This window comes from Crocodylus siamensis, chromosome 3, assembly GCF_052110815.1.
Source record: "Crocodylus siamensis isolate JL-2025a chromosome 3, ASM5211081v1, whole genome shotgun sequence".
Taxonomy (NCBI): domain Eukaryota; kingdom Metazoa; phylum Chordata; order Crocodylia; family Crocodylidae; genus Crocodylus; species Crocodylus siamensis.
Genome location: NC_143397.1, coordinates 88,475,721 through 88,494,163, shown reverse-complemented (window position 1 = coordinate 88,494,163; position 18,443 = coordinate 88,475,721). Strand labels below are relative to the sequence as shown.

Below are 18,443 nucleotides of genomic sequence, written 5' to 3'. Positions count from 1 at the left end.
TCTTCCAGCTCTGCCTGCCTCTACCCTGGCGGGTGGAGCCGCTGGAGAAGTGCCTGTCGCTGCCCTGCCTGGTCCCATCCCCTGTCCAGCCCCAGCCTCCCAGCACTTTAAAAGGAGGGCTGTGGAGCTGTGCCAGACTATTTCCAGGGGGGTGCCTCCGAAACATCCAAAACATTTCCAAAACTTTTTGGATGGTTTCATTTCATTTTGGAGATGTTTCAGAGCTTTCTGTTTCATTTCGGATTCGGTGTTTTGGGCACTGAACACCTCTGAAATGAAACAGCTGCCAAAATTTCACACAGCCCTAATATTTAGTTTAATTTATAATCAACACATTTGGGTTTCAGGTGACTGTAGAGTACAGTGATGGCAATACAATTTTATTATTAAAAAGCAGGCAGTTACTTTATGTAGAGAAGGAACCATCAGCTTAAAAAGATCAGGGAATATTAATTCAGCTGTTAGAATGATGAATTCAGGAAAATATTTTTAAGCATTAGACCCCTGGCACATGTTGCACTTAAGACATGATTAACTAGATAATCACTTCTTAAATTATCACCCAGTCACATAATAACACAATTAATGGTGTGATAAAACAAAGAATAAGCCACAAAGCTATTACATAACAACTGTGTAATATTTTTGTAACTGGTTCCTATCAGGCCATTAATTGGGAGCCATGTCAATTGATGGTGCTCCCAGCCACAGAAGCGTACTATATGCCCCCATGGTTGGAAGCCACATCAGCTGACAGTGCTCCAGAAGCACATGATGTACTCCTGCAGCTGGGAGCCCCATCAGCTGACAGGACTTACAGCCGCAGGAATTTGCTACTTACCTGTGTAGGGGGAACCCAGAATCATGATGCCAGACTATCCTGATATTGGCAATAAGGCATGATGGGATCTAATGGGGATCCAGATTCACATCTGCCATGCACATGTGGCATGGAAGGAAGTGTAACTATGGGGATCCCATTACACCTTCAATTGCATGTCTGCCAGGAGGCTGAAAGCAGTGAGGACCCATAACGGCCTGACAGTAACTGTAGCAGATAAAAAAATGTAACCCGTTTTAAGATGAGGCTTCATGCCTGCACAGGCATTAAAGGTGTTATGAATGAAGACAAGAAATGTCACATTAAGGAACCATCCAAATAAACCTCTTTCTGGTCATGTACAAACTGCCTAATCCAGACTCCTTAAAAAAATTAGTAGACTCTTCACTGAATCATTTAAAAGAGCATTTAGGATTAAGTTTTCCAAAAGAAGAAACATCTGCTATTTGTACATTTTAAAATCTCTCCAACAATTTTTGTGGACTGTTTCCCAACTGGTTTTCTAGCTTTTTTGATTAAGAAAATAATCCAGTTTGTGTTTGTCTCAAGGGGGTAGAGGGGGATGACAATCTTAAGGGTTCCTTGAGGCTTGTTACATGTTTTCAATTTGATTGCTAAAGATAAATGACTATGATGCCACTTCCTGACAAACATGATCAACATCTTATGAAAGAAGAGGGCATTGTGAATAAGTTTTTAAGTATGGAGGGGCTCACTTCCTTTTGGAGCAAACGACCCCAGATGCAGGAATGTCTGCCAACTACTGTCCCTCTCTTGGGCTAGGCACAGACATTACATATAAACTGGTTTGAGTGATCAAAAACTAGTTTAAACCTGTAACAAAAGAGATGTTCAGTGACACAAACTTGGTTGAATATAGTATCAGACTTAACTGATTTGTGTCAAACTGGTTTATGCAATGTCTGTCCCAGACCCCCTGCTGGTTTAAGATAAATCAGACTTCCCCAGCATCCCAGCATGCTCTCTGGCCAGAGTTCCAGCAGAGACTGCAGGTACAGCAGGGTCTACCTGGCTTCTCCCTGCCCTACACCCCACCCCCTCGCCACTTGCTGGACAAGCAGGGATCCCCCCTTCCCTCCCTCCCATCACCCACAGCACGGACCCTAGCCCCACAGACCCTAGGCATGTAGTATGCTGGCTAATGCTGAGAAGTTTCTGTGTGTGCTTGTCTCCAATTTCACTGGGAAAGGCAGACAGAACAGTGGGCTTTTAGGAGTGAATCAACAAGTCAGCTGTTAAGCTGTTTAAGAAGATTTTGAACTAATGGAGAGAGGCTATTGTTTTGATAAAAGTGTTTATCACTTCATCAGCATCTCCCTGCTGGCTTGCTCTCCTGGCAGTTTGCTGCAGGCAGTATAAAAAAGCAGGGAGAGAGATTGAAATGTTCTGTATCATCAACAGGTGCATGCACTGCACACCCCTCCTTGCCTCAGAGTGCTAGCAGGGGGATGGGGTCTGGAAACACTCCCAACCCTTGAGCAGCCAGAGGGGAAAAACCTAGGATAGTGCAGGCGAACCTTCCTTATCAGAAGTTCTGCTGGGGCCTGGCCACACCCCCCTCAGCTCAGTGTTGTGGAAGGGAAGGGAGGGCTGCTCTAACACACCACAGCTTCTAGCCTGAGCCACTGAAGGCATGTGTCTGAATTTCCTCAGTCCAGATAGAATGTCTGTCCTGTTAAAACCCAGTTCAACCTAGCAAGGTGAGACTAACCTGCGAAGATTGAATCAACTCAGGCTTAGGCTTTTTGAATGTCTGGACCTAGCCTTGAGGGCAGCAGGCTGGCTATACAGATGTAGTTGAGTTCAGATATCAATGGCATATTGGGTAAACTCCTTTCTGGTTCTAGCTTCCCTTTGGAGAGAAAACCACACTGACTAGGATCACAAATGATAAGGCAGATCATTCTGATCATGACAAAAACAGGATCTAGTTTTTACACATTGCTTTCATGCTTTCCTCTCTTTTCATTAAACTCTTCTCTTCTTACTCACCCAAAATGCTGCTTTGAAGAGAAGTTCTGTTGCCTATAGCTTTCTCAGTATGCAGCTTCTGGCTGTCGTGATTATTTTTATACTGACACCAAGGCAGGTTTTTTTGTTGTGTTTTATTTATTTATTGCCCTAACTCTCTGTAAGATGAACTGTCTTAAAGTTAGCATAACTGGCTTTTGAGATTTTTCTTTGTACTGATTTTAACATTTAAGCTAGCTCCTTGAATTTAAACCAAGAGGTATCTGTGGTCTCATTATCAGCTTGTTTAAGCATCCCAGTAGATGATCACATTTTTACTGGGTAGGCTTTATGATACAGGTCTATCACATGAAATACACATCTATTTCTCCCACCACACTTAGAAATAAAAGTAGTAACTTAATAATTTTCTTCCATAAATTGTTTTTAGACTGACTACTACCCTTATATTCTAACAAAAAATTCCTCTTCTGACCCTTTTAAAACGTTGAGCTGTATTTGTATTTTATGATCATAGCATTTTATTAGGTTTTTATTCTGTGTTCTTAGCACTCTGGAATGTGTGTATAGGGCAAAGTATATAACTAAATCTATTATTCTGAAGCCTGTAGTAGTGACTTTGTGGTTGAGGTTGTGTCAGTTTTCCAGATAAAGTAGAGGCCAAATTCTATTGGTAAGATTAAAAACAAAGACAAGATTGATAATTTCTTACAGCCATTGATTGTTTTTCAAAATGTTTATTCAAAATTTATTTTAAAAGTCTTTAAATCACTCTTTTAAATCATCTTCTGTTGGAAATACTGTTAATAATGAGTTATTTATGACTGGAATCTGAGAAATGCTAGATGACAGACTAATATTTAAGTTATTTAAATTAGGAAATGATAGTAAATGCACCACCTCAGAAGTGGCATAATGTAAGCTATGTTTAACATATATCTCCCCTGGAAATTAATGGGGAAGTATATGAAGCCAAATGCTAACATATAACATTTTATACAACAAAGTGTTAAGGTGCTCCCTGCTTAAACAGGGCTTATGCAGGCAGTTATCAGTCCAGAAGCTCATCTTTATGGCACAAAAAATACAAAATGAAGTATGAAGCTGAAGAACTCCTATCCCAATGTTCTATGAACTAATTCCCATCATTATTCAAAAATGGAATATGATGAACCAATTGTAGCAGGGACAAAGTCTGAAGGACAGACATTACATAAATAGTGCTGAGAGCAGCTTTCTAATGCTACAAAAGTCTGGCAGACAGACTTGTATTCCCCCGTAGCACTACAAAAAATGGCAGAACCACTACAAAAAGGTTCCAGAATGAAATGGGAACTCCTGCATAGCAGTCATTTAGAAGTACTAAATATAATGCCCATACAGTTCTGCGAAATCCACAAAAACACAATTTAGATAGATTCCCTAAACATGAATGAGCGAGCAGGTATTTTTTTTATGAGTGAACTCATAAACAATCTTTTCATGAGACTTCAATTAATTTTTAATTTAGTAAAACATCCTTGGATTTGATCTAACTATTTATTTCTAAACAAACTCCACCCAACTCCCTTCCCGCCCCCAAAATTATACTGGTAGGTAGCCTTCAGGTAACCAACAACTGATGAGAAATGCAACTGATATAGATACCCATTCAGTTACCTCAGAAAAAGTAACCACTGTAACTCCACAGATTGAAGCAAATATTCAAATTTTCTTTCATTTGTTTAAACAGAAAAGACATTTTAGTCTGTAAATTTCTGAGGCTATTTATTTAATATGTGGGTATTTCTGATATTTCTAGAGATTTGTTTTGGTTTTTTGGGCTTTTTTTTTTTGGAAATAGACATGTTTAGCAAGCACCCAATTACCTCTCAGCTGCTGCTTCTTTTTTAAGGCAAGCTGAATTGGCAAACACAATTCAAGTGACTTTTAACTTAGTATTTTACATTTTTATGTAGTTTCCTCCAGCTCATCATCTGTTTCTAGGAGAACAGCTATGAAGCAGTATCAAATAGAAATCCACTGCTTATCTTAAACAGCTTACTAAGTTTTACTAAATTGTAGTTTTTGAATATAATATCACTTACTCTCTCTCCCTATATATATATAAATGCAGAGAGAGATTAGTTCCTTCTGTTTTTACAAATATGACCAATAACTCCACAGACATGGAAAGCAGCCAAATAGAAAGGAGAGGAAAAAAAATTCGCGGTTTGGGGTGCTTGCATAAACAATGTGTTTGTTTGTTGGGTGGAGGCTGGTAGTTTTGAATCTAGACAGTGCACTAACCTGGCATCTCTTATTCTCAAGTCATAAAGTTTTGCAGAAATAGTTTGTTTATACTGATACTAGTTAAGATTACTATAAAAGCCATGTAAGACTTAAGAAGTGTTAAGTATATTTTTAAGTCAGTTGAATCCCATAAAGATGATTTAATTATTTCAAAGTGAATTTCTTCAACAACAAAAAAAACCTCAACACAAAATATTTCTAAAAACATGCTACTTAAACTTAAGGATACTTTACCTTCTCTTTCTTGTTGCAGACATAGATTCAATTCCTGTATAGTAGCCTTATCCACAGATCTATGAACTTTCATCTGATCTAACTCTTCTTCAAGATTCAATCTACAAAATAGTATAGAATAATAGTCCAATGTGTAAACAGAAGGAAGAAACAGAAAACAATCAAGTACCAACTGCTAAAATATGCAACAAAATCAAATGAAAAATTTAATCAAAATAAATATTTGTTGAAAAGAAGTGTGATTTAAATTCGGGTATTATTTCTCTCAATAGCAGATATTTCATGTACCTGCTACCATAGGCATAAAAATATCAAAACAATATCTTATAAACTTTTAAAATATGGATTCAAACTTGGGAATTACATAAGAGATTTAACCTCGTTCCCCTAAGAAGGCCCTTGAATGATATGCTGAAGATGGGGAAGATACAGGTCCAGGACAAGGATACAGTCAGTTGGAAAGGGCAGAGTAAAAGAAATCAGTCTTGGGGAAGGTCAGTCCACTAAATAACACTCCTCTCCAGAATGTATTCTAAGATTCCCAAATCTCACCATTATTATGCTGTTGAGGCATTTCTGTGAAACCCTCAAGAAAATGTGTCATCCCCATGTTGTGCTGGTCTATGCAAAGAAAGGGGGGCACTATTGCTATCATTTCTATTACTTCAAGTGACAGATACCAGAATTTTTTGTTTTCTTTTAGGTTCTTTAAAACATCAAATTCATGCATGCGCACTCACATTACAATCAGGGGTACAACCGTATTTGGTTCCCTTGTATGACCATCTTTTATTAAATTACTGTATAATAGTTAGTAACAGGGTACCTGCCTCATTCAATTCACAGAATAGATGGTATTTGCTTGATGTTTTCCTTTTGTCATTCAATATATGCCCCATACTTTTTTATCATGCACTTGTCAAACACATCCCTGAAGACAGAAACATTTTCTTCCTGGGCTTCTCTATAGTTTTTATCATTACATTATCTGAAGTGCTTCAAAAGTAATTTATTTTTGTAACAGCATGGTGAGGTAAAGGGATGTTATTCCCATTTTATAGATGCAGAACAGTGACACAGTAAAAGTAAGGTCAAAAGTATCCACTAAAAATGGAAGCCTAATTTAAATCTCAACAACCTGATTTTTCAGTATGCAGCATTTTGTAACATTTGTATGTTCAAATCAGAGCCGTTATTCACTTCATGCAAGTGCTCAGCAGTTCTGCAAACTGGGGTGTTAAGTCAGGTCTCCAGAAAATGAGGAACATTTCATAGGTGAAAATTAATTGAATGTGGGTGCATCTAATGTGAAATCAGTGCAACTGAATAAAATCTGGCAGTTTTTGCTGGAGTTTATTGCTCCCTGACACAGTGTTTACATATGTGTTCAGGACCGCAGCACATTCAATCAAGGTGGTGCAGCCCTGGCTGGCAGGGGGCTCAGGGGATCAGCTTGCCAGCCCAGAGCTGCTATGTCCATGCTCAATGTGCTGCAGAGGGGCTGGCTGGGACATAAGGGTGCTAGAGTGAGGGTTTAGCCAACAGGCAGCCTTCACACTGTAACTCGTGCCCCAGCCAGCCCCGGTCACCATAATACTCATGTCAGACAGTACTATCTTACAACAGAATTAAAAAGTTTACTCAGGCCTAACAGCACTGCATGCGCAGATGGTGACTCTTTCAATTGGTACTGTCATTCTTTACAAGATGATGTATATGCCAATGAGTTCTTTAATGGCTACTGAGTCCAACGCATGAGTAACAGTCCCACCCACAGTCCCGCCCATGAACTAGCAATGCCCTGGATTTGAGCAACAGATTTTTTCCTCCTCTGACACTGGTCATTATAAAAAAACTTGATTCAGTCCGTCTCGCAGTGTCGCACTCCATCCGCACGCTGGCTGATAACCAGAGCGGCATTCTGCACTCCTGTCCCAATCCTTTCCCAATCATCCACAGAGATTCCAAAGGATGCTAAGTCATCTTTGCAAGCATCCTAAAATCTGCACAGTGGTCTGCCTCTCTTTCTCGACCCTTCGCAAACTTCAGAGTACAGCACATTCTTCGGCATCCTGTGACCCAGCATATACTTGACATGACTGAGTCTTTTCCAACTAATCAACAGGAATCCAGGTTTTCTGTTTCCCATGGAAAAATGGAGAAAACCACAGATTTTCCATTTTTCTCAGAGAAAACATGGATTTACCTTTTTTAGCAGAGAAACCCATGGACTTCTGCCTTTTGCAAAGAGCTGTGCAGGCGGGCAGAGTTCCAGTCTGCAAGAGTTAATTCTGAAAAGGGTGGAAAAGCCCCCAGCTCTGCCAGGAGGGGAAGAGAGAGGAGGAAAGGGATGCTCTTACTTACCAGAGGCTTAACTCAGGCTCACTTGACCTCCTGGAGCCCATAAAGTAAGTGGGGCTGGGGGCTGCAGGGCACAGCTGGGGGGGGAGGCAGCTGGCTAGGGGCTGAGGGAATGAGGTGTTGGGGAAAGACATGGAGTGCCTGCTTTCTGGTGGACATTCCATGTGGGGCTTTCCCCAACACCTCCCCCTCTCTCAGCCCGGGTGGGCAGGGACAGAACGGGTTGCGGCAGCGGTGGTGTCTTCCCCAGCATGTTCTTGTTGCTTTTTACATGGGGAGGGGCGTGCTGGGTACTGCCAGTCACACAGAACACCACGGCGCATCCCCGCCGACCACCTCATATCGGTCTGTGTCCGCTCCCAGGAGCAGGGCCGGGGTGGCAAGGGCAGCAGTGTCCCTCTGTGGGCTGCAAACGCCCACCTGGCCAGGGGACAAGGGAGGCTTGCGTGTGGCGGCCAGTAGCACAGTGCCACCACCACACTCCACCACCACTCACACGCGGCGGCCACCAATACCAGAGCACCACTGCACCATGTGCCACTTGCCCACGGCCAGCTGCAGGAGAGCAGTGCAGGGTGTGACAGTGGTGGTGGCAGCCGCTGCATGCAAGCAGCAGTGGGTGGTGGTGTGGCACCATGGCAGTGGTACAGTGCAGTGGCAGCTGGTGGTGGTGCTGTGGAGGCGGCTGCCACTGTGCCTCTGGCCCATGGCCAGATGGGGGCAAGCAGCGCAGGGCACGGGGGTGGCAGTGCAGTGGTGGTTGCCATGTGTAAGCCAGGCCCTCCCCCTCAGCCAGGTGGGCATGTGTAGCCCGCAGAGCAGCACCGCTGCCCTGGCCCCCCCAGCCCTGCTCCTGGGAGCAAGCACAGACTGAGCTGAGGTGGGAGGCAGAGAGATGCCATGGTGTGCCACATGGGACCAGCAGCATCCAGCATGCCCCTCCAACCCGCAGAAGGGCACCACTGCCCTCACCCCCCTGCCCCTGCTCCTTGGAGCAGGCATAGAGACACACTCTTTCCCTCCTGCTTTCTTGATCTGGCACCCACCAGCCCTTCCTTTTCACCTACCCCACTCCTTCCTCACCATACACTTACCTGGTGTGTGTGTGTGTGTGTGTGTGTGTGTGTGTCTGTGTCTGCATGTGCCTACGTATGTGTGTCTGTGTCTGTGCCTGCATATGTGGTGCTGGACAGCTCTTGTGGGGGGAGTGAGGGGCACCAGCAGGGCTGGGGGGGCGGGGGCTTTAATTTTAATCACGGATTTTGGGGGTTTTTATCAGAGAATTTCTGGGGGGGGTTTATCAGGGAAAACCAGGATCCCTAATCAATTTTCCCCAAAATGACATACCAGCACAAGTTAACACTTCCATATTTGTCACCTTGTCTTGCCATCTCATTCAAAGAATTTTACACAGGCATCTGATATGAAAGCTGTTTAGTCTTTTGATATTTGGCATAGGCTGTCCATGTTTCTGAACCATACAGAAGAGTGGATAAAACATGCATCTCAAATATGGATTTTCACTTTAGTTGATAGTTTCTTATTGGTTCCAGGCCTTGTCTTGCAAAAGACCAAAATTCCTGGCTGCTTTACTAATTCTACTAGCAAGCTCAGCATCAAGATCAACTTTACCGGTAACAGTAAAACCAAGGTAAAAAAATTGGTCAACAACATCAATCACCATCGATGGTGATATCTGCAACTGTTTCTAAAGAGCCTTGTTGTACAATAAAAGTCTTCTTCAAGCTTGTTGCTAGTCCAAAGATTTTGTATGAGTCAGGGCATTGACACTGTGAGCCATCATCTACAAACAACAGGTCCCTTAGGATGATCTCCTTCACCTTCACCTTAGCTCTGAACTTTGCAATGTTGAACAGTCCTCCATCACATCTAGTGCTGAAATACATACCCCCTCAAACATCATGGAATGCATGTTGAAGCAAGAATGACAAGTTAATGTTAAACAATGTGGGAGCCAGTATGCAGCCCATTGTTGATGCTGAATGAATCAGACTCTTGGTTTTCATGCATTACAGATACCTTCACACCACTGTGTAAGTATTTCGCAAGGTTCAGCAGTGTAGGTGGACAGTCAAGCTTTTCAGAACATTGTAACACCCAACTAACCGTGTCAAAGGCTTTTGTTAAATCTATAAAGCCACGTACAGTGGGATATGCTTCTCTCTGCACTTTTCTGGCAGTTGTCTTACAGAGAAGACCATATCTATGGTGGACCTTTCCAAGCAGAAGTCACACTGGCTCTCAGCATAGATTTTCTCAGATAATGTTTGATATCTAGGTAAAATAATATGGTTTAAGATTTTTCCTGCGATGTTGAGAAGAGATATATCTCTGTCATTGTTACAGTCACTTCTGTCTCCTTTGTTTTTATAGAGTTGCATGAAATGAGTGTCCTTGAAATCTTGCAGAACAGTTTCTTCTGTCCAACTGGGTACCTCGTGCAATCTTTGCAGCAAGTCTTCGTTAGCACGTTTATACGTTTCAGCAGGTAAACAGTCAGATCCTGAAGCTTTGTTATTGTGAATCTTTTTGATACATTTTTCAAGTTCCTTTAGTGTAGGTTTGGCATCCAGCAAAGTCATAACTTCAAACCCAGGCAGTTCATGTAGCACACATTAATCTATTACAGACTTCCTTGAGCATATCATTCCCTAGTGCTGTATCCACCGCTCCAGTTGCTTTCTCTTATCCTTTATGATATTGCCATCCATGTCTTTCAATCGAGCTGTCTTATACTTTGTTGACCCAATGGTCTTTCTAATACCTTCATATAACCATCTGGTGTCACCTGGGTCAGCCACCTGTTGGATACTATTGCAGAGACCCAGCCAAAATTCTTAAGCACACCTCCTGGAAACTGTTTGAACAGCCTTACAAGCTTCTCTTACATGGTTGAGCAAATCAGTAGTAGCAGACTTGTAGGTGATTAGGACAGTTATTTTTCTCTCAATGAGTTGCAGCAGTACCTCTGGATGGTCTGCAAACCAGTCAATGTTTGTCTTAGTACTCTTTCCAAAACTCCTGATTGCCACACTGTATATACTTGTCTCCAGGACTTCCCATGCATCTAATGCAGTTTCATTCGTGCCAACTGCCTTTGTTACTTCTTCTTCAAAAAGCCATTTGTTGACAGGATCATTGGTTTGACACAGGTCAATATGAGGTTCTCCATCAGGTTTACTGCAATGGATCTTCTTAGCTTGAAATTTCACTTTGCAGAAGACAAGGGAGTAGTTTACAATGCAGTCTGCGCTTTAAAAGTATCACGTATGCAGGATATCTTTCAAGTGTGTACATCTTGTTAGTACCAAGTCCAACTGATGCCAGTGCTTGGACCTTGGGTATCTTCATGCTTTACTACTAATTAGTCAACTCTGCAGTAAGGCACACATGTAGATGCCCCGTTTGTTTTAAAGCTGCTTGTCTAGCATCACACAGGAATTCTATAATACAACTAGGGAGAGATTTCAGATCTCCAGGGCTTCACTGAAGTGTACCTGTCTTTTCTTTTCCTTCCATTCTTCTGCCTCATTCACTGCCCTCCAACTTCCATAATAAATGAAGCACAGATCCTATAGACACTATCATCCTTTGCTACATAATCTTAATTCATCCCCAGAGAAAAACCATCCTGTGAACCAAAGGAGGCAGGAGTTCTGAGGGGGAATATGTGATCATATAATAAATTACCACTCTGCACTACATTCACAGAGGGGGACCAAACTAGAATTGCAAAAGATCCTTACTTGTGGGATTTCTAATTTTTGAGTACTTTACCGTACAACCTTAAAATGGTAGTTGTCAACATATTTGGGGTGATTAAACCAAAATTAGGGAACGGAATAATGTACAGTGGTCCCTGCATATGTGAGGTGGAACAAAATGAAACTACCATATTTACTCAAACGCAAGACAAGGATTTTGCCCTTGTCAACATGGAGGAAAAAAGCTTTATCTTGGATTTGTGTATCAGCTAGGGCAGGTAGCTGCTGTAGCCCTGGGGAATCCCAAAACAAGTCACTGCCTGCCCAGGGCTGGGGTGGCTTGTGTTGCAAGGGGAAGGGGCAGGCAGTAAAGAGGCACCTGGGAAGATTGTATGGTGGGGCGAGAGGGGAGGGGAGGCTGGGGGGGCAAATAAAGGAGACTCAAGATATACAGCTCAGGAAGTGCACAGAGGAGATCCCCCTCTCTGCAGCTTACCTTCTGCTCTGGCCATAACCTTGACCAAGCACATAGCTGTTACCACTGCTTTTGCCCTGACCTGGCTTGAGCTGCTGCTTCTGACTGCCCCACAAAGCCACTACAAAAGATAAAAGGCAGAGGAAACAAGTGACTGAGGGGAGGGAGAAGGGGGGAAGGCACAGTCAAGGAGTGGAAGAGCTCAAGGGGTATGAGTCTGGCCAGCCTGCCCTGCAATGCTTTCTCTGTTGTAGCAGTGGCAGGGAACAAATTTAAAACAACCCCTCAATAATTCAATTCTACAGAATCAAATTATTGGAGGGTTATCTTAACTTCAAAGTTTATTAGATTTGGTCAAATGTGGTAATAAAAGGTAAAAATGCAGCCTGAATATCAGAAGTACCTCCTAACAAGATCTATTAGTCTGTGAAATAGCCTTCCAATTGAAGTGGTGACACCTTTAGGGTTGGTAACATTTTAAGTCTCAACAAAGCACTACAAAGTGTATTATGGAATTGTTCCCATACTGACAAGGGGATGGTCTATATGAAATAATAAACCTTTTCTATTTCTAGTGCCTACAAATCTTTGATTCATACACTTACTCAGGGCTGCACATTTTGGGAGGCACAAATCATATATCCATTCAGGGCCAAAACAGCTGGCATAAAATAGATTTCTAAATGTTAAAATTATCTGGAAATAGAGAAGGCTGTCATAATGATTTTTGCCCTGACTTTCCTCCTAGAAGAGGCTGTCTAAATAAATACAACATTCCCCAATTATAATGACAGACTTTCAAAACATTACTGTTTGCTTACTGATGGATTTTCTGGTAAGTGGTAAAAATAATAAAAAAATTACTAATGTATAATGTTTACATTACCAGGTGCAAAATACACTCTAAAGAGAATATCAGAAACAGACTCATGGGGCGATGGGGACCTGGACATGATATAAAGATGATGAGAAAACAAAAACACTTACCAGCGTGTCTTTTTATCATGTTTGCCATCATCTTTTACTAAACTTTTAAACATATAAAATAGACGAGCAGCACAAACATTTGTTTGTTGTGCTGAGGACACTGGAGGGAATGCACATGCCCCTGGTGTCCCCTGACCCTTGAGGCAGCGGCAACACCAGCAGCAGCACCAACAGCACCAGCATCAACGATTTGCAGCTGAGGGACAACTGCAGCAAAGAGGAGGTAAGCCAGGGAAGGGGAAGGGAGCGAGTGGGGCCAGGTGAGGGCAATCGGGCAGGGGATTCTTTCCCCGCCTGACCCCATTTAGCCGCACCGGGCAGGAGCCACACTCCCCAGCCGCGTGAACAGGGAGTGCAAACAGGTGTGCTCTTTAGGGGCGCAACGGAGTTTGCGCCAGGGTGAGAGAGGGTTAGGAGCCAAGTGGGTGAGGGCTAGGGGCTTGGAAGCCCAAGAGTTGGCTTACCAGGGATCCCCTGGTGGGACGAAGCTCCGGCAGACAAGCGGGGTTCCCACAGGGGGCGGGGCTCCAGGCAGACACAGCTGATTGACTGGCTCAGCTGATTGTCTGACTGGCCCTGCTGATTGGCCCTGGAAATTTGAACCTGGGCTAATCGGCAGGCCAAGGCAGTTGTGCTGAGGACGCCGGAGGGAGCACACGTGCCCCCGGTGTCCCCTGACCCTTGAAATGGCGGCAACAGCAGCAGCAACGATCCACAGCAGCAGGAGCAGCAACGATCCGCAGCTGAGGGACAGCTGTGGCAACGAGGAGGTAAGCCGGGGAAGGGGAAGGGACCAAGTGGGGCCAGGTGAGGGTGATCGGGCAGCGGATTCTTTCCCTGCCTGAACCCATTTAGCCACGCCAGGTGGGAGCCACGCGAACAGGGAGTGCAAACAGGAGCGCTCTTTAGGGGTGCACCAGGGTTCACGCAGGGAGGAGCGAGAGAGGCTGCAGGCAGCAGAAGAACCAACGGCGGCGGCAGCAGCACGTCTCCAGGTAAGTGAGTGGGGGTGACAGCATGGGAGTTGTCACGTGGAGTGCAGCCAGGGCTCCTGTCCCATGGCTGCCTCCTGGCCTGGGGAACAGTGGGACTTCCACGCAAGTGGGGCAACCTGCCTGTGGGGGCTGCCTGGCTTGGTCCCTGGGGTGGGTGGGGGGAGTGGGAGTCGGGGCTTCTCTCACCTGTCCCACCTGTGTGAAGACTGAGGTGCTGGAGGGGCAGGTGAGAGAGCTCCAGGCAGAGACGAGAAGGCTGCGGGGGATCAAGGCCGTGGAGGATGAGATTGACGGGTACTTTTTCTCTCTGCAGGGCCCGTCCCCTCAGGCTGTCACCACCCAGGAGCCTGCAGGAGGCGAATGGAGGACAGTCACCTCCAGGGCCAGGCGGCGTCACAGATGGTGCGCAGTTGCATCAACTGTCACCCCAGTACAACTGGGGAACAGGTATGCGACCCTGGCAGTGCTGGAGGAGACTGGGCGTGAGGAAGGAGGAAGCCACACTCTCAACCAACAAGCCGGCATCCGCACCTCCTGAGCATCATCCAGTGACCCAGAGGAAGAGACGTCGAGTCATCGTCATAGGGGACTCCCTCCTCAGAGGAACGGAGGGACCCATCCACCGCACAGACCCCAATGTGAGAGAAGCATACTGTCTCCCAGGAGCCAAGATTGGGGACATCACAAAGAAGATCACTGACCTCATCCAGCCTTCCAACTACTATCTATGGTCCTCATCCATGTGGGAACCAATGATGCAGCCCGGAGTAGTCCGGACCAGATCATGGATGACTACGTGGCTCTGGGGGCCAAGCTTAGAGAGCTGGGGGCCCAGGTGGTCTTTTCGTCCCTCCTCCCGGTTAGTGGATGCCATCAGTGGCAGAGTGCCTGCATCTGTGGGGTGAACTGGCGCCTCCGGAGTTGGTGTCGTCACACCTGATTTGGCTTCCTAGACCACGACCCGCACTTCAAAGCAGAGGGTGTCCTAGGGCAAGATGGTCTCCATCTCTCCCCCAAAGGTAAGAGTTTGTTTTCTTACAGGCTAGTTGACCTCCTCTGGTGGGCTTTAACTAAGTTTGTGGGGGGCTGGGGATCCACAGGAGCAAGAGATAACTCAACCAGGTGTTGGACCTGCCCAGGTAAGAGCTCAGGTATATACCAAGGGATCAGTTGTCTCTCAGGGAAGGGGGGGGGGGTGCCCACGGCACCCACAGGGGGATTAAGGTGTTTCTTCACTAATGCAAAAAGCATGGGGAACAAGCAGGAGGAGCTTGCTCTCCTGCTTGCAAGTAGTAAAATCGACCTGGTTGGCCTAGTGGAGACATGGTGGGATGAAACTTTTGACTGGGCAGTAGACATAGAGGGCTATAGGCTGTTTAGAAGAGATAGGAAGGGAAAAAAAGGTGGGGGGGTTGCGTTCTATGTAAGGGAACAGTATACCAGTTCTACCTTCCAAATGGGACCAGAGGAAGGCTTAACTGAGACCCTGTGGGTCAAGCTCCAAGGAGGGCGTGGGGAGAGGGAACTGGTGGTAGGCGCTTACTACAGGCCACCACATCAGGAAGAAGAGCTAGATCTGGAATTCTCCAGGCAGCTGGGGGAGGCCGTGCGTGCAAAGGACGTTGTGGTCATGGGTGATATGAATTACCCTGACATCAACTGGGAGGAGCAGTCGGCCAGGTCTAGCCACTCACGAAGGTTCCTGATGTGCATACAGGACCTACACCTCATGCAGGAGGTACAAGTCCCCACTAGGGGAAACGCCACACTGGATCTGGTGTTAGCCTCTGGGGATGACCTGGTGGGGCAGGTGCTTGTACAAGGGAGGCTAGGGGACAGTGATCATGAAATGATCCAGTTTGCTATTCAGAGAAAGGTGGGGAGGGTAACTAGCACAGTGCAAATGCTTGATTTTAGGAAAGTGAACTTCGATGTGTCCAGGGCAGTAGTCAGGGAGGCACTCAGAGCCCAGGGGGTAGCTAGTATGGGGGTCCAGGAAAGGTGGTCCTTCCTAAAGGAGCCTGTCCTTGGGGCGCAGCAGGACGCAATTCCTCTGCGCAGGAAGACGGGAAAAGGGTCCAAAAAACCTCCATGGCTGAGTGCAGATATACAGGCTGGCCTGAGGGTAAAGAAAAAAGCGTACTGGCGGTGGAAGCAGGGGACAGGGACAAAGGAGGAATACACCTCCCTGACCCAAGCTTAGGGATTTGGTGAGGAAGGCTAAAGCAGCACTGGAGCTTAGATTAGCTTCTGGGATTAATGATAACAAAAAGTCCTTTTTCAAGTATATAGGTAGCAAGAAGTCTCGGGGTAACATTGGACCCCTACGAGGCAGGGCAGAGCAGTTGGTGATGGACGCGCGAGAGAAGGCAGAACTCTTCAACAAGTTCTTTGCCTCCGTGTTCCTGTCTGCTGACAATAGGGTGCTCTCAGATGACCTCGTAGAGAGGCCCAGGGAGGATGCGAGTCCCCCGATAGTTAGTTCAGACCTAGTTAAGGATCACCTGGAGGACTTAGATGTGTCCAAGTCAGTGGGCCCAGATGACCTTCATCTGCGGGTGAGGGAATTGGCTGGTGTCATTGCAGAGCCTTTGGCATGGCTGTTCTAGGACTCCTGGTGCTCAGGCCAAGTCCCTGAGGACTATAAAAGGGCCAATGTGGTCCCTATTTTCAAGAAGGGGAGGAAGAAGAGCCTGGCAACTACAGGCCAGTCAGCCTCACTTCTATCCTGGGGAAGGCCTTTGAAAAAATTACCAAGGGCCACATTTGTGAGAGCCCTGCAGGGGAAGTGAGGTTGAGGGGTAACCAGAATGTGTTCATGCAAGGCCAATCCTGCCTGACTAACCTGGTCTCTTTCTATGACCAGGTAAGAAAGAGCTTAGATGTGAAGGAGGAAGTTGATGTCATCTTCTTGGACTTCCAGAAGGCCTTCGACACAGTGTCCCATCCAATTCTGGTAGGCAAGCTGAGGGACTGCGGCATTGATGAATGCACAGTCACATGGGTGGCAAACTGGCTCCAGGGGCAAACCCAGAGGGTGGTGGTGGACGAGTCAATGTTGACCTGAGAGGGTGTGGGCAGCGGAGTCCCCCAGGGCTTGGTCCTTGGGCCGGTGCTGTTCAACATCTTCATTAGCAACCTGGACAAGGGTGTGGAGAGCACCTTGTTCAAGTTCGCTGATGACACCAAGCTGTGGCGGAAAGTGAATACACCGGCAGGCAGGGACTGCACCCAGGCAGACCTGGAAAGGTTAGAGAAGAGGGCGTATCTGAACAGGATGTGGTTCAATAAGGACAAGTGCAGGGTGCTGCACTTGGGGAGAGGGAACCAGCATTATGGTTATAGGTTAGGGGCTGACCCTCTCAGCAGCACAGAGGCAGAGAGGGATCTTGGAGTCAGGATTGACTCCAGGATGAATGTGAGTCACCAATGCAACAAAGCAATAGGCAGAGCCAACCGCACCCTGTCATGCATCAACAGGGGCATCACTAACAGGTCCAGAGAGGTCTTGCTCCCCCTCTATGCAGCACTGGTCAGGCCACAGCTGGAGTACTGTGTCCAGTTCTGGGCGCCGCACTTCAAGAAGGATTTGGAGAACCTGGAGAGGGTCCAGAGGAGGGCCACTTGTATGGTTGAGGGCCTCCATAGCCAGCCCTATGAGGAGAGGCTGAGGAACCTGAATCTCTACAGTCTCCCCAAGAGGAGTGAGTGGGGATCTTGTGGCTGCCTACAACTTTATCAGGGGCCACCAGCACAGACTTGGAGAAAGTCTGTTCACCAGGGCCCCCCTTGGAGTCACCAGGAACAATGGCCACAAGCTGAGGGAGGATAGGTTTAGGTTAGATATTAGGAAGAACTACTTCACTGTAAGGGTGGCCAGAGCCTGGAATAGGCTCCCCAGAGAGGTGGTGCTCTCACCTTCCCTGGAGATCTTCAAGAGGAGACTGGATAGGCACCTGGCTGGGGTCTTATGACCCCTCCCAGCCCCACTGCTCCTTCCTGCCCATGGCAGGGGGTCAGACTAGATGATCTGTCTAGGTCCCTTCCAACTCATTGATTCTATGATTGCATTTGGAAGACAAGGACATAAAGCAACCCCAGGCTGTTTCTGTAATTTGTTCCAAAACTATTCTGATAATTTTGTAGTAGAAAAATTACAGTTGTGAGTTTTAATATTTCCCAACACTCAAGCCTATTTCATACCTTTAAGCAAATATTATTTAACATGCCTACCAATGCAGGATATGATCTCCAATATAACCATAACAATAATCCCTCTGCTAAAAGACATATAACTAGAGCTCTAAAACATGTCTTATATTTATTATGACACAATGCAGTATTCACTACCCCTACCTCCACCAATTAATGCCTTTTTGAAGGCTCCAGGTCACAGAAATCATCCTTTTTAAATCTGGGAAACAATCTCTTAAAAGGCCTTCCACACTGATTCTAATCTGACCAAAGGGATTCTGATGACATGAGGCACTTTTCCTCCCTTATCCAGAAAGCAGTGTACTGCCTGCGCAATCCCTTCGCTC

General features: G+C 45.8%; 1 protein-coding gene across 2 annotated transcripts in view; it reads right to left on the bottom strand.

Annotated features, from left to right (window-relative positions):
• Positions 1-18,443, bottom strand: part of CNTLN (centlein) — a 377,819-nt gene that overhangs the window by 128,946 nt on the left and 230,430 nt on the right. For both annotated transcript variants that reach the window (XM_090038766.1, XM_090038767.1), the window contains one exon: positions 5,360-5,460. In XM_090038766.1, the coding sequence (XP_089894892.1) occupies positions 5,360-5,460 (101 nt within the window). The remainder of the gene's footprint in view (positions 1-5,359; positions 5,461-18,443) is intronic.